The sequence below is a fragment of the Marmota flaviventris genome, chromosome 8 (assembly GCF_047511675.1).
Source record: "Marmota flaviventris isolate mMarFla1 chromosome 8, mMarFla1.hap1, whole genome shotgun sequence".
NCBI lineage: Eukaryota > Metazoa > Chordata > Mammalia > Rodentia > Sciuridae > Marmota > Marmota flaviventris.
The window spans coordinates 53,319,695-53,335,107 of record NC_092505.1 but is presented as its reverse complement, the minus strand read 5'-3'; the positions used below and the strand labels follow the sequence as shown (position 1 = coordinate 53,335,107).

Genomic DNA, 15,413 nt, shown 5'->3' with positions numbered 1-15,413 from the left:
ATTAGTCATCTGTTTGACCTGACCAGAGAGTCGGCAGGATGCCACACAAGCATGGTTCTTGACCAGAGCGGGTGTCATGTCCCCTTTGATATTAGGTGCTGCCTATCTTCCTCCACCCTGGGGTAAAAGATCCTTACCTCTAAAGCACTGTGGTCTTCCACACTCTTGAAAATGTTCCTGATTAGCCAGGAATTCTATGCCACATACCTCTGACCTCTTTGGACCTTGTGATTAAAAAAAAAAAAAAAAAAGAAACACGATAAAGTATGACTTGATTATGTTCTTTCCGCCCGCCCTCCCCAACCAGGGATTGGACCCATGGGCACTTAACCACTGAGTCATATCCCCAGCCCTTTTCACTTTTTAAATTTTGAGACAGGGTCTCATTAAGTTGCTGAGGGTGGCTTTGAACTTGTGATCCTTCTGCCTTAGCCTCTCAAGTGGCTGGGGTTATAGTTGTACACCATTGCACTTGACTGATTATATGCTATAAAGAGAAAAGAATGATTTTTTTTCTCAAAGAAGAAAAAAGAACAATGAAAAACTGCTAAATACAGTCATGCTTCGCATAAATAAGAGATATATTCTAAGAAACTTGTCATTAGGCAAACATCGTGGAGTACACTTGTACCAACTAAGATAGCTACTATATCACTAAACAATGTAATTTTATGGGACCACTGTCATATATGTGGCTTGTCATTGACATTAACTTCATTTTGTGCACATGATTATAGTTTTTATGGAGACAGTGGTTTCCTTAGCAACTATGAATTCTCAACCACTTCTCTCTAGTGTGTGTTATTTTCTTTAATAGGCTGGTCCTAAAGTAACAAAATTTGTCAGCTTCTTATTCAAGGATATCTGTCAAAGATTTTCTTTTTTCCTTCTCTGTTACTCCCAAACAAAATGAAATATTCAAAATCTGTTAATTGCTTCTAGCCAATTAATATTCTTTTAGGAAATATTTTCTGAAAACCTGTTATGTACAAAGCACTGTGAGCGTTACTAAGACAAGGCAAGACTTATGTTCAATTCCAGGCAGTATAAGTGTTACCCATATAAATGTAAAGCAAATGATGTGTGAAAATCTGTCTGTTCTACTGTTGTCTATCCTTTTTTTTCCCCTTTTTTCTACTAGCACTAATTATAGTGAAACTAGACAAATAGCAGTGCATTGGGATGTGAATTTTAGTGGCCCAAGTGCAGACAGAAAATATATGATATAAATGAAGGTCTTTGTTGTTAAATAAAATAGACTTTGTTAGTTACCAGCAAAAACTTGGTTGATGTCTTATTTATCTTTACTTTGAGAACATATGAAAACTAGTCAACAAATTTTAATTCTGACTGGGCACGGTGGCACATGCCTGTAATTCCAATGGCTCCGGAGGCTGAGGCAGGAGGATCACGAGTTCAAAGCCAGCCTCAGCAAAAGCAAGGAACTAAGCAACTCAGTGAGACCCTGTCTCTAAATAAAATACAAAAAAGGGCTAGGGATGTGGCTCAGTGATCAAGTACCCTTGAGTTCAATCCCTAGTACCACCCCCCCCACAAAAAAAATTTAATTCTGGGGTTTGGGTTGTAGCTCAGTAATAGAGCACTTGCCTTGTACTTATAAGGCACTGGGTTCAATCCTCAGCACTACATAAAAAATATAAATAAATAAAATAAAGGTATTGTGTCCATCTACAACTAAAAAATATTTTTTTAAAAAAATTTAATTCTTTTAACCAGCTCATCAACAATATTATTTAAGCATGTTTGTATACACAACTGTGTGTTAAGTATTTTAGATCCAAAAGAAGAATTAGACACAATCTCATTTCCTCACAAGGAGACTTTATAATATAGTTGTAGATAAAAAAATCTATATATGGTAGAAAATGTAAGGAACAATTGAGCCAAGTGCAGAGTGACATAAGCTTAGAAACTCTATTGAGGAATTTAGACTGATTTATTATTATTATTGATTATTATTAGATTGATTATTGTGTAAGCTTCATTAGGGAGAAAAGATCTTTTCACTGGGCATCAAAGGAAGTGAGACAGGATTTATCAAAACAACCTTTCATGACTTGGTTAAGGTCTATCTGCCTTTCTCGAACATGACTTCTGTTTTTTACATTCCCCCACATCAAAAGTATTTGAGCAAATGAGGTCTCTGGAAGTTTAGGCATTCATTATTAGAAATCCTTTTCAAAGTCATGTATCAGAAATATGCTTTGGAAAGTCTGTCATGGTTTCTTACAGTTGTGTGTGAGATTTCTGTAGTAAAGATCGTGTTGACAATCCCTGAAAAGTTGTTGGTTATCAGGCATTTCCAGAGAAGTTCTTTGCCTTCCTATGCTATCCTTCAGGAATGAAATCCTTCCACAAAACTTTTTTCTTTTTCTTTGGTACCAGAAATTGAACCCACGGAGCCACATTTTATTTTTGATACAGGATCTCCCTAAGTTGCTTAGGGCCCCACTGATTTGTTGAGGCTGGCTTTGAACTTGCAGTCCTCCTGCCTCAGGCTTCCAGCCACTGGCATCACAGGCATGTGCCACCATACTGGGTTCCACAAAAATTTTAAAGAATTTAGAAAACTTCATTCTTCATTCAGGAGTAAGGGCAAGAGTTGTGAGATGTTAGAAGCAAACTTTTAGTTGCACAGATCATTTTTATGATCCAAGTTCTATGTTAGGTGCTAATTCTTACATTAAAAATAAATAAATAAATTCAGGCAGAGTTCTTGCTTCTGGGAGCTTACCAGTTAAGAATGCTTGATATTTAGAGAGTGAGAGAGATATTTGAGTCATTATTTTGTGTTTCTGCTCGGTAGGGGTTGTGTCCCTGTAAGCCTTAGGATGCCTACTTTTCTCATTCACTGTTTTACACCAAATCTGAGTTTGTGTTTCCACCTGGATTTGTAACTACTTTGACCTTCTCAGTGCTATGCATAATGTCACTAATTCAGCCTGATTGTGACTTGAATAGAGCCAAATTATAAATTGCGTTTAGAGCTTCACCTGCTCCTTCTCTTGCATAGAATATAGCACCTAGGTGCTATCTTGAGTGCTTAGCTGGCAATACTTTGTCAAGGTTTCCATATTCTTTACCTCTTTCTACTCCATTTCCTATTCTCCTTATCTCTGTTTAGATGCTGACATCAGAAGGTGCACAGCCTCAAACAGCAAACCCTTCATTTCTTCCCAGTCCTTGTAAGTACTTTCTTTCTTTTTTTACTTTTAATAACCTTGGGGTGTGGGTGTAGGGAGAAATAAACCCAATAGATGGGTATGTAAAGTCATTTCAATTCAGGTGGAGGCAAGGTTCAAGTAATGATCTTGCTCGATGGTGATGAACCTACAGGAAGAAAGAGAGTAAAGATTTTTTTTTTTTTTTTTTTTTTTTTATCTAAATGGGGTGGGCTTTTGTGAAGGCAAAGCTTGCAGTGTGAATTATTCTTTCTCTGCTGACTTCTATCCTAGACACTTAGGTCTCAAGAGAGAGATTGATTGTGACTTTTGATCATGAAATCAAGTTGAAAAAGTTCCATACTATAGACCCAGCTATGGTAAATATTAGTTCATTTGGGATGAACAGTAGTCTTTACAGTCTACAAAGCAGATTTACTCACTTTATTTTGTAAATGGACATTGTAGTGTCCATTTTGTAGTTAAGAAACTAAAGTTTAGGGAAAGGCAATACAGAGCCCTTAACTAGTAGTGCCATATAATGCTAGTAAGTGGGATTTGAACCTGAGTCTTAGGACGATAATAAGATCAGTATTTTTTCACTGTGTCCAAAGATGATAAGTGAAGAAGCTGAGCAGACTTGGGGTGCTATGGGCATTTCCTCAGCTGAGAAGTTACTACATTTGATCTCAGATCCTAAAGGGAAGGCTCCCTTTCTTTTGCCTACACTCAGTTTTCTTTATTTTCTCCTTTTCAGTTCCCATTGCTTCCTGCATTCCACTTCTGCTGAGGCGGTGGCTATGGGGCTCCTGAAGCAGTTTGAGGGGATGCAGCTTCCAGCTGCCTCAGAGTTAGAGTGGCTAGTCCCGGAACATGATGCCCCTCAGAAGGTAGGCTCCTCAGCATCTTTCCCTGTCCAGGAGGCTCTGAGCCTTTCTTATCTTGCTCTCCTTTCTCACTTGTTCCCAGTGTGGGATGAACCTGTATTTCCTTCCTTGCTCATAGAAGCCATCTGTTATAAATGTATTGAATGAATGAATGAGTGAGTGAATGGTAGTTTGCCTAGGTTTTCCCTAAATTGTCAAAAATATCAATATAATGGCTCTTTCACTGTTATTATTTCACTTGTTATCACATAACTGTTCACTAATCCCAGAGTTAGAACTCTTGTTTTGTGACCACCTTCAAAACACTTAGAAAAAGTGAATTGTTTGGACTCTTCTTTGCCCTAAAATTGAATCTTTAAGTCATGAAGCATCCTGGCATACATCAGCAAAGGGTAACACCACCCTGGAATGCTGTGTCTGTATTTGCTTCTTGGAACCACAAGGCCCTTGTTTCTCATACCATGCTGTCTTTTAACTATGTTTCTGTCATGTCCATAAAGATCAAGCATATGTGTTCCCTCAGACTGTCATTGTTAGCTCACCTGTGCTTTTCTCCTGTAGCTTCTGCCCATCCCTGACTCACTGCCCATCTCACCAGATGATGGGCAGCATGCGGACATTTATAAACTGCGTATCCGCGTTCGTGGCAACCTGGAGTGGGCCCCACCCCGGCCTCAGATAATCTTTAATGTTCATCCAGCACCAACGTGAGTAGTCAGTGACTGTGCACTTTGGAAAAAGATATATTCTCTTTGAATTGTCAGACTGTCATATATATATATACACACACACACACACACCCCTTTATAAAGGGATATATATATATATATATATATATATATATATATATATATATATATAAAAAACTTTATTTTGTTTATTTAGTTTTATGTGGTGCTGGGGATTGAACCCAAGGCCTTACACATGCTAGGCAAGCACTCTACCACTGAGCTACAACTCCAGCCCCCAGAACTGTCTTCCTATCTTCTTATCTCTGCCTCTGGTTATACTTTCCACACAGTTCTGTTCATTTAAAAGCAAGGGAAGAGCCAGGCACCATGGCACATGCTTTTAGTCCTGGTTACTTGAAAGCTGAGGTAGAAGGATGGCTTGAGTGCAGGAGTTCAAAACCAGCCTGGGGGGCTGGCATTGTGGCTCAGTGGTAGAGCATTTGCCTAGCACATGTGAGGCCTGGGTTAAATCCTCAGCACCACATAAAAATAATAAAAGTGTGTATATATATATATATATATATATATATATATATATATATATATATGGCCTGGGCAACATAGTGAGACTTCTGCCTTAAAAAAAAAAAAAAAAAAGGAGGAGGAGGAAAAAAATAAAAAGCAAAGGAAGTGTATTATCCATTTTTGTCCTTAAATCCTTACTTTTAAGAATTAATAGTAGGGCTGGGATTGTAGCTCACTTACACGTGCCTTACAGTAGCACGTGTAAGGCACTGGGTTCGATTCTCAGCACCACATTAAAAAATAAAATAAAAGTATTGTGTCTATCTATAACTAAAAATATTTTTTAAAAAGAATTGAAAGTAATACATGGGGAAGCTGAGGCAGGAGGATCACAAGTTCAAAGCCAGCCTTAGCAACTTAGTGAGGCCCTAAGCAACTTATCAAGACTCTGTCTCAAAATAAAGTACAAATAAAGGGCTGGGAATGTGGCTTAGTGGTTAAGCACCCCTGGGTTCAATCCCTGGTACCAAAAAAAAAAAAAAAAAAAGTTATCCAGCTGGGTGTGTGGTGCATGCCTGTAATCCCAGTGGCTCAGGAGGCTGAGGCAGGAGGGTTGCAAAGTTCAAAGCCAGCTCAGCAATTTAGCAAGGCTCTGAGCAACTTGGTGAGACCCCTATCTCAAAAAAATAAAAAGTGATGGATGTAGCTCAATGGTTAAATGCCCCTGGGCTCAATTGCCGACACCAAAACAAGAGTAATTCTCAGGATTCTTCAGAATCCTCAAGCAGCTACTGTCTTCCAGATCTAACTGGAAATGAGGCCTTTATTCTTTAGAATTCCCAACCTGTTGCCATCCTCCCAAGAGTATTGTGAGCTGTTTTTTATTCTCTTTTTAAGAAGCTCAGATGCTTCTCTCTTACTGTTCTTTTCCCCTTTACTATTTCTTACCCTTATATTTGTATAGACAGTGTACTTCATTATTGGGAAGAGTCATTGAGACCTAAATCCTACTAGCCTCAGTTTGAATTAGTTTTCCCAATAGGTTCATTTTATCCAGCTTTTAAAAAACAGATGAATTCTCCTCTCTTCCTATACTTAACAAGACCTCTGTCTTGTGCAGCAGCTATCTGCCAATCTCCTTTGCCTTTCCTTAGGAGGAAGATTGCTGTGGCCAAGCAGAATTACCGCTGTGCCGGATGTGGCATCCGGACTGACCCTGGTGAGTTTCTTCTAGTGCATACTGCCTCCAGAGGCTTCACCCTCTCTCACATCTAGGAGAGAGGGAGCCAGTCAGAGGTAGTAAGAGGTGGTAATGGGCAAATTGGGGAGAGAGAAAAAAGGGCCTAAAGTGGGGGGAAATAGGAAAGAATACCGCAATCAGAGGGAAATCATCTCTGGGAGTTAATAAATGGGATGGCAGCAAATTAAAAAGCTTCTGCGTAGCAAAGGAAGCAATTAAGAATGTGAAGAGAGAACCTACAGAATGGGAGAAAATCTTTGTTAACTACTCTTCTGACAGAGGATTAATATCTAGAATATATAGAGAAATCAAAAAACTTCACACCAAAAAAAACCTCAATGAATAATTGGGCAAATTAATTAAAGAAATAATTTTCTAAAGAAACACAAATGGTCAACAAATAAATAAAAAATTTTCAACATCATTAGCAATTAGGGAAAGGCAAATCAAAACTGTACACTGAGATATCAGCTCATACCAATCAGAATGGTAGTCAGCAAGAATACAAACAATAATATATGCTGGAGAGGATGTGGAGAAAAATGAACACTTTTTCACTGTTGGTGAGACCATAAATTAGTTCACTCCTTATGAAATCAGTATGGAGGCTCCTCAAAAGGAAATGAAACCACCATATGACCCAGCTATACCATTCCTCAGTATTTATCATAAAGAATTAAAATCATCATACTATAGTGATACAAGTATACCCATGTTTATGGCAGCACAATTCACAATAGCCAAACTATGGAACCAGCCTAAATGACCATCAACAGATGAATGGATAAAGAAAATGTGGTAGATATACACAATGGAGTTTTATTCAGCCATAAAGATAAATGATATGTCATTTTCAGGAAAATGGATGAACTTGAAAATATTATGTTAAGTGAAATAAGTCAAATTCAGAAGGTCAAGGGTCGTATGTTTTCTCTCACATGTGAATGCTAAAGATGAAAAAGGAAAAGTGAGGAGTGGGTGGATCTCATGAAAATTAAAAGAAGATCAGTAGACTATAGTAAAGGGACCAGGGAATGGGAGAAGGGGAGGAAGTGGGGAAGTACTGGAAAGTGATATTGGCCAAATTATATTGTTATATTTTGTGCATGTACAAATATGTAACAACAAATTCCACCACCATGTACAGCTACAATGCACCAATAAAAAAAAAGAAAAAAAATTATCCCTGAGAGTATATTACCAGGCTGTATACTGGAGAAAATTTTAGTTTCAGCTAGATTCTTGGAGGTTGGGTCTTATCAGTTCTGGCAGACTGTTTTCTCAGTGACTTCTAGGATAGGGACCACAGGCCTCACTTGTGGGTTTCTCACAGCTTTGGGGAGTTTTTATAGAGGTGGCTAGAGGCAACTGCTCATCTATTTCTGCCCTTTGAAGGATCAGCAGAGCTGCCTTATCAGCTTGTAGACACATCTGGCTCTTTGACTTTCTGAATTTTGCAGATTATATCAAACGGCTGCGGTACTGTGAGTACTTGGGAAAGTACTTCTGTCAGTGCTGTCATGAGAATGCTCAGATGGTTATCCCTAGCCGGATTCTGCGCAAGTGGGATTTCAGCAAGTACTACATCAGCAATTTCTCTAAGGACCTGCTCATTAAGATATGGAACGATCCTCTCTTCAATGTGCAGGACATTAACAGCACTCTCTATAGGAAGGTCAAGCTGCTCAATCAAGTCCGAGTAAGACTCTTGAAAAGATCACACCATAGATTCTTACCCTTCTCCCTATATCCCCTTTTTCTCTTCATGTAGGGTTTCCCAGGATCACCATACTCCTTTTCATAATGTCAGAGCTGTAGCCATTTTATCATTCATGCTCTGTGTACTTTTTTGGGGGCAGGGGAGTCGGTGCTGGGGATCAAACCCAGGGCCTTATACTTGCCAGGCAAGGGCTCTACCACTGAGCTATATCCCTAGCCCTCTAGTACTTTCTCAATCTCTTCCTATTTCCCAGCTCCATGTCTAGTCAAAGCCTTAACTCTGGCAGTGGCAGCTCTGAAGCTATAGATAACGCTGGGTGGCAAAAGTAGAATTTCTCTCTCCACTGAAAATACTACTGAATAGAAAATAGGGTGGGGAAATATGAATTCCAGAGTTCTCAGTTGCTGCCAACAGTGTTTGTGATTGGGCAGATTGACCTGGCAGAGAGGCCTTCTCTGACTAGAGATCACTTTGAAACAAGTTGTTAAGAGAATACAGTCTGACTCTGGCTGCTACATCTAAAGCTTCCAGAACTCCAGGGTTTAAAGATACTGCTCTTTCTAACAGCCAATTCTCTCCTCTTCTCCACACTTCCCCACCAAAACGTCTTTGTTTCCAGCTGCTGCGGGTCCAGCTGTATCACATGAAGAACATGTTTAAGACATGCCGACTGGCCAAAGAGTAAGTCTTGTGTGGAGGCCAGTCCTCCCAATGAGTTAATTTATTTGACAGGGATGTGTCCTAGTAGTTGATTCTTATGTGAAGAAGAAAAATAGGGGAATTTTGCAGACATGTCCAGAAATGATATACAAGAAGCCACAGCAGTAGCTGTGTCTATAATTTCTCTGGAGTGGGGAATATGTGGCCACCACTCTTTGCAAGTTGGTATGGACTATTCTGCAGGAGTTTATAAATAAGTCACTTCTGTCATCCAGATACCTGTTGGTGTGGGAAGGCTAGGTGGCCTGGAACACTGGAAGAATGTTGCCCACTTTCATTAGCTTTTCTTTCTCCCCTTTGAATAGGGATTTTTCTGTACAATGTGACATATAAAATGTTCATTCGCTACCCCCCCCCAACTTTCCCTGTAGGCTTCTGGATTCCTTTGACACAGTCCCAGGCCACCTGACAGAGGATCTCCACCTATATTCCCTGAGTGACCTGACCACAACCAGGAAAGGGGAGCTGGGGCCCCGGCTTGCCGAGCTCACCAGGGCAGGGACTGCCCATGTAGAGCGATGCATGGTGAGAAAGTCTTACTCTAGCATGCAGCTGAGACCTTGCTTTAGGACACAAGGAGCAGGTGGGCCCAGGTTCTTCCTGATTGGCTTCAGAAAGTTGGGATGGCTGAGGACACTCTGAGAGAAACTGAAAAGGATTGCTGTTCTTTAGATTAGTAAACTGCAGTCATCCAACTGTGTAGAACTTAGATTAGAAGAGAAATTGGTTCTGGCAGCTCCTGGGTAGCTAAGAGCAGTCCTCACTAAAGAATTGTTATAAGTGGGAAAAAAACTCTGGATTAGAATCTGAAGAAGAATTCTGAGTCTTGGCTTTTTTATTTTCAATACTGTAACCAAAAGAAATGATTTTGCTCTCTTTGAGGTAAGCCTCATTTTTTAAATCTCTGCAGTGAATTATATGTATTATCTTTTCCTCTTAGTATTTTTGAAGATTGATGAAATGATTTATATGACACCATTTTATAAATTTTAAGTATTCTACAAGTATGAGTTATTATTGTTCATCCTATACTCAACATGCCAGAAATTCAGAAACTCCATTTTTAGATCTTCCCATCTTGGACTCTCCCCACTTTATGTTCCTGTGGCAGTCCCAGAATGAGAGCTCAAAATGGGATATATGTAGAGACTCCTGTGTCTCTGGGGGTATTGGACTTACTTCACTCCAAATTGACCTGAGACTGGGTATTATTTTTGGGAAACATCCATGTCTTCACATTTTATCTTAATTGACAGTATTCCTATTTCAAAATAAAATCATTAGCCAGACTGTAATACTGATTTTAGGAAGTTCATGATAGCACCATTCCTTCCTCCTCTTTCTCTCTCCATTGAGAGACACTCTAGTGGTAGGAGTGTCTCAAGTCTGTGCCTCTCTTCTCTCCACCTTAAAGTTTTGTCTGTTACAGTCTAGTGCTGGCTCAAGTTTGGCTCTCATGCTAAATCCAGCCCCAATCTCTCCTCTGTAGGAAATAGAATCCCTTACGCCACTCAGTTTTATTTATGCTTTGCCTGTCCTCTCCTTAGAATTCCCCTGTGCCATTCCCTTATTCTGCTATCTATCTCTTTCTTCCTCAGCTCTGCCAAGCCAAGGGCTTTATCTGTGAGTTCTGTCAGAATGAGGAGGATATCATCTTTCCTTTTGAGCTCCATAAATGTCGGACCTGTGAAGGTAAGGGCTGGTGCTAGGAGTGGGGCAAGAAAGACTCAACACAAGGTTAATCTCTTTCCTTTGAGCCATCTCCATTAGCAAGAGTGTGGTTTGATTCAGCAACTCCTATATTTCACCACCAGAACTCTTAGCCCTGGTAGTGGGAAGGGGCTGCAGCAATGACTTGCTTCCAGCCTGAAGCAAGTAAAATAATAGAAATTTATTTTTTCTCTCTCTCACCTTTTCAACTTGAACAGAGTGTAAAGCATGTTATCATAAAGCTTGTTTCAAGTCTGGAAGCTGTCCCCGGTGTGAGCGGCTACAGGCGCGGCGGGAGTTGCTGGCCAAGCAGAGCCTGGAGTCCTACATGTCAGACTATGAAGAGGAACCCACTGAAGCCTTGGCTCTAGAAGCCACTGTCCTGGAGACCACATGAAGAAAGCACTTTAAGCCCTCTGTCTAGGGCCTGGGATCACATATAATGCAGAACTGAGCCACTGTTATGAGGACTTTCCCCAGTTGGGGCTTTTTAAAAAATTCATTATCATTGTTTTTTTTTTTTTTATTTTAATAACTTGTCTGACGTCCATGTGTCATCAACCTTTGTTAGGTTGATGGGTCCAGTCTCTTGTGACAGATAATTTGACCAGGTATTTCCATCAGAACTGACATGCGGGTCTTTAGAGCTTCTAGTGCCTCTTGTCAGGGGAATGGACAGTGAAAACCAATTCTTCTGACATCCATGGCCTTCTTCACTAGGATGGGATTGGTTGTAGATGCATCTGATTTCCACTTTTACTTTGTTTTTGTACTGGAGCTTCGAACCAGGCCTTTCTCAACCAACTCTTCTTCTTTGCTGCTGAAACAAGGGGATAAGTTTTCTCTCTCCCAGTCCTGCAATAGGATCAGACTGTGTCCTAGAGAAGCAGCAGAGAATGGACATTCTCTCCAGTTTGATTGGGTACTCTGGGAGCCAAAGAACAGATCATTACCTTCCCAGAATCCTTAGAGACCTCAAGGAAGCAGCCATCATTTTCCTGTTTGAAATATTCTGAGCATAGATGATGTCACAAGCTAAATTTCTTTATCTACTCTGCTGGGCTAAAGCAAAGAACAGAACTGAGGCTTAGGCCAATCTAATTTGTAGCCTACACCACAAGCATAAATGAGGCTCTGTTACAGAAGGAGCATGTATTTATTTAGAGGAGCTGTTGGCCTCCTCTTAAGTGGTCAGGTCTCCTTAATTAACCTAACTCAAAATGAGTGTAGGTATGATATTTCAAGCTCAGGCAAGTCCCTGATGCCATCCTAAGTGAGGACAGAAACCCCACCCACCATCTTACTAGTGGGTTCCTTGCTGCTCTGTCCTGTTTAGTGGTCATTGTAGTTCTGAATAAAGCCCAACTTCATTCTCTGTCCCCTTCCTGCAACAGGGCTGGGACCCTCTGTGGTAACTGATCTCTTGCCTTATTTTCTTTTCTCAGAGTTGGGGTTAAACATTCCCCCATTGGTAGTATTAGAGAACTTGACAATTTGTGGATGTGAATGTGAATGTTCCTGTGTTCTTGGAATAACAAGAACCTTTCTGCCGATTATGTACTTAACTCTATCTAGCCTGATGATATTCATTAGTTCAGTCATCCTTTTCATATTATAATTTTAACATACTCCCACTCCCCACTTTAATGTGTATTTTGACAGGAAAAGGTCTTAGATGGGACAGGGTATAGGTTCGAGCTATAAGTTGCTATAGTTCCTAACCTCAATGTAAAACACTGGTCAGGGTTGCTTTTCTGAGGGCTGGCAGCTCTGTGAACTAAAGCCCACAGCATTTTTGTTCTGGGACCGACTTCTTCCTGTATACCTGTTTTCCCATGGTTGGTTGCTAGTGGAAAACAAGTGGCTTGGGTACTTCCCCAGGAAACCAAACAGCAAGTTGCACAAGGTTGGTGGAAGCCAATAAGTGCCTGAGCTAAAAGTACCAAGGAGTCTCACAAAGAAGTGAAAGGGGTGTTAAGGTAATAGCCAAAGCTGAGGCTCTACCAGAACAAGAGGGAACATGTGGGAATTGGCCCACAGTGTTGATTCCTCTTCCTCAAACTTGGGCTCAGAGGGCTACGTCAGGCTAGAGACCCTGATGCTGTTCTTTGAGTTCATGGTGAAGCTCTGAAAGCCAAGCTTTGAAGGACTAGAACTTCCAGGAACTTTGGGAATGACCCCACATAATTGAAGTCTCACTAAGGATTAGGCCCCAGATTTAGGCTGAGAGATTTGTTAAGTATGATGAGCTCTACTTCCAGTTTTGGTTTAAGTTTCAAATCCAGCTCCTTGCTCCAAGTCACTACACTGGAGGAGAGAGAGACTCTCTTATTGTCTGTCCTGCTTTTTTCATATCAACATAGGATCAAAGCTGAATCCAACAATCTGACATGCTCCTGAGTTTTCACTGTTTTTCTCTACCTCCCTGGCCCCATCCCTTTACATTGTGTGTTTTGGTGGCTTGGACACTATGCTATCATAACTGTCCAAATACTCATTTATTTATTTGAGAGAGGGCAGAGGATAGGATGTTTTGAAAGCACTTTGCAACTTAACAGTATCTGAGAAGCTCCTGCTGATGTGGGGAGAATCTTCTGAATGCACTTAAGAGAGCTTCTTCTAAATAAAGCAGGAGGGGGAAAAGTATTCTTTTCTGTACATAAAGGGGGGGGGAATGTTTACTTACAAGGTGGGGACAAGATTCAAGAAAGTGCAGAAGGCAAACATTTGTCACTTAAATGAGGCCATTACTAACTTTCTTTGCCAAAGTTTTAGAGCTTTTGTTGAATTAAAAGGAGCAAAAATCTAAATAGAGATGTTCTGTGAGTGTACAACTCATGTTTTGAACTGGATTGATATCTACTTGCTATAGTTGTCACACAGCCTAACAGTTCATTGTCATCTTTAATAAACTAAGGAAATAAAATTCTTCCTTTTGTTTGCCTGTCTTGACTATTAGGAAAAGGTATTGAGTGTCTTGCGTTTTTTCCACCAATACTACATCTGTCTTGCTCCTTTTCCACCACAACCACACAAATTCAGATTCTCTTCTCAAATCTCAGTTATCTCAGATCATGCCAATTTCTTCCTAGCCATACATTCGTCATATATTTGGGTACCTCCTACATGCCAGTCTCTGTGCTAATCTCTGGGGCCATCACAGGTATTTAAATGGAGATAGTCCCCACTCATAAGAAACTTGAAAGTCTTGTATGTATAATTGGTCCTCTGTGTGTCCACAGATTCAAACAACTTTGGATCAAAAATATTTGGGAAGAAATTACAATAAAAAATACAAAATTTAAAACACTCTTTATTTACACAGCATTTACATTGTGGTGGGTATTTTAAATGATTTAGAGAGAATTTAAAATACTCAGAAGAATGTGTGTACCATACCAAATTCTGTACCATTTTGTATAAGGTTATTTGAGTATCTATGGATTTGGATATCCCTGGTGGGGGAGGGGACCCTAGAACCAATTCCCCACAGATACTGAAGGGACAACAATATAAGCTCTACTAAAAACTACAAAGGAAGAGAGAAGATTCTTGTTTTTGTTTTTGTTTTTTGGTACCAGGGATTGAACCTGTGGCACTTTTCCACAGAGCTACAGTCCCTTTCCCACATTTTATTTTTAAATACAGCCCTTTTTCATATTTTATTTAGAGACAGGTTCTTGCTCAGTTGCTTAGGACCTTGCTAAGTTGCTAAGGTTGGCTTTGAACTCAAGATCCTCCTGCCTTAGCCTCCTGAGGCACTGGGATTACAGGTATGTACCACCATGGCTGGCTAAAGATTCTGTTTTTAAAAAATAATGACAAGGGAACCTAATTCAGACTTGAGATAGGTAAAGCCCCTAAGAAAGTGATACTTCACCCAAGTACCAGTGAGGTTTAGGAGTAGAGAGAAAGGGCTTTAGACAGGGACTAGCCATGTGCTTGTCCTAATATAAGAGGAGTCTGGGCAAGAGGGACATATTAACAATTTTGGATTTTATTTTGAGAACATTGGTACAGTAGGCTGATGTTTGTGTGCCCCCAAATTCGTGCTGAAACCCTTATCCTGATGTGATGGTATCTGGAGGTGGAGCCTTTGAGAAGCAATTAGTTTAAGGGGGTAGAGCCCTCAAGATAGAATTAGTTCCCCTATAGAATCCAGACAGGTAGATAGCTCCCTCTCCATCATGTGAGGACACAGAAAGAAGACAGATTTCTGTAGAAAGAGGGAGTCCTCACCAAGAACTTAATTCTGCTGGCACTCTGATCTCTAACTCCCAACCTTCAGAAATGTGAGAAACAGATGTTTGTTGTTTAATCCACCCAGCTAATGGTATTTTGTTGTAGCACCTCAAGCTAAAATAATTGGAAAGCCACTGAAGAATTTGTTCAGAGGAGTGATTGATATAATTAAAATGTCAGCATCTTCTTTGCAGAGTAAAGAGTAAAAGCAGATTGGGGGGGAAGGTGGGATGGGGGGTATGGCGAGGGATGGTTAGGGAAGAAAAGAAGTACTTTGGATTAGAAAAAGGGGAATGAAGGGAAGGGAGGGAAAATGGGATTAGAAAAGATAGTAGAATGAATCAGACATTACTATCCTATGTGCATATATGGTTGGTTACATGACCAATATAATTCTACATCATGTACAACCAGAAGAATGAGAAGTTATATTCCATGTATGTATAATATGTCAAAATACATTCTACTATCTAGAACAAATAAAAAAGAAATTCAAACTAGTAATGAATACATCAA

General features: G+C 40.1%; 1 protein-coding gene across 2 annotated transcripts in view; it reads left to right on the top strand.

The window, feature by feature from the left end:
• Rubcn (rubicon autophagy regulator) overlaps positions 1-13,584 on the top strand; it is a 53,654-nt gene extending 40,070 nt beyond the window's left edge. For both annotated transcript variants that reach the window (XM_027936023.2, XM_071615231.1), the window contains 9 exons: positions 3,146-3,206; positions 3,940-4,072; positions 4,631-4,776; positions 6,420-6,484; positions 7,966-8,204; positions 8,845-8,906; positions 9,317-9,470; positions 10,544-10,637; positions 10,874-13,584. In XM_027936023.2, the coding sequence (XP_027791824.1) occupies positions 3,146-3,206; positions 3,940-4,072; positions 4,631-4,776; positions 6,420-6,484; positions 7,966-8,204; positions 8,845-8,906; positions 9,317-9,470; positions 10,544-10,637; positions 10,874-11,052 (1,133 nt within the window). In that variant the 3' untranslated portion in view covers positions 11,053-13,584. The remainder of the gene's footprint in view (positions 1-3,145; positions 3,207-3,939; positions 4,073-4,630; positions 4,777-6,419; positions 6,485-7,965; positions 8,205-8,844; positions 8,907-9,316; positions 9,471-10,543; positions 10,638-10,873) is intronic.
• The last annotated feature ends 1,829 nt before the right edge of the window (positions 13,585-15,413 follow it).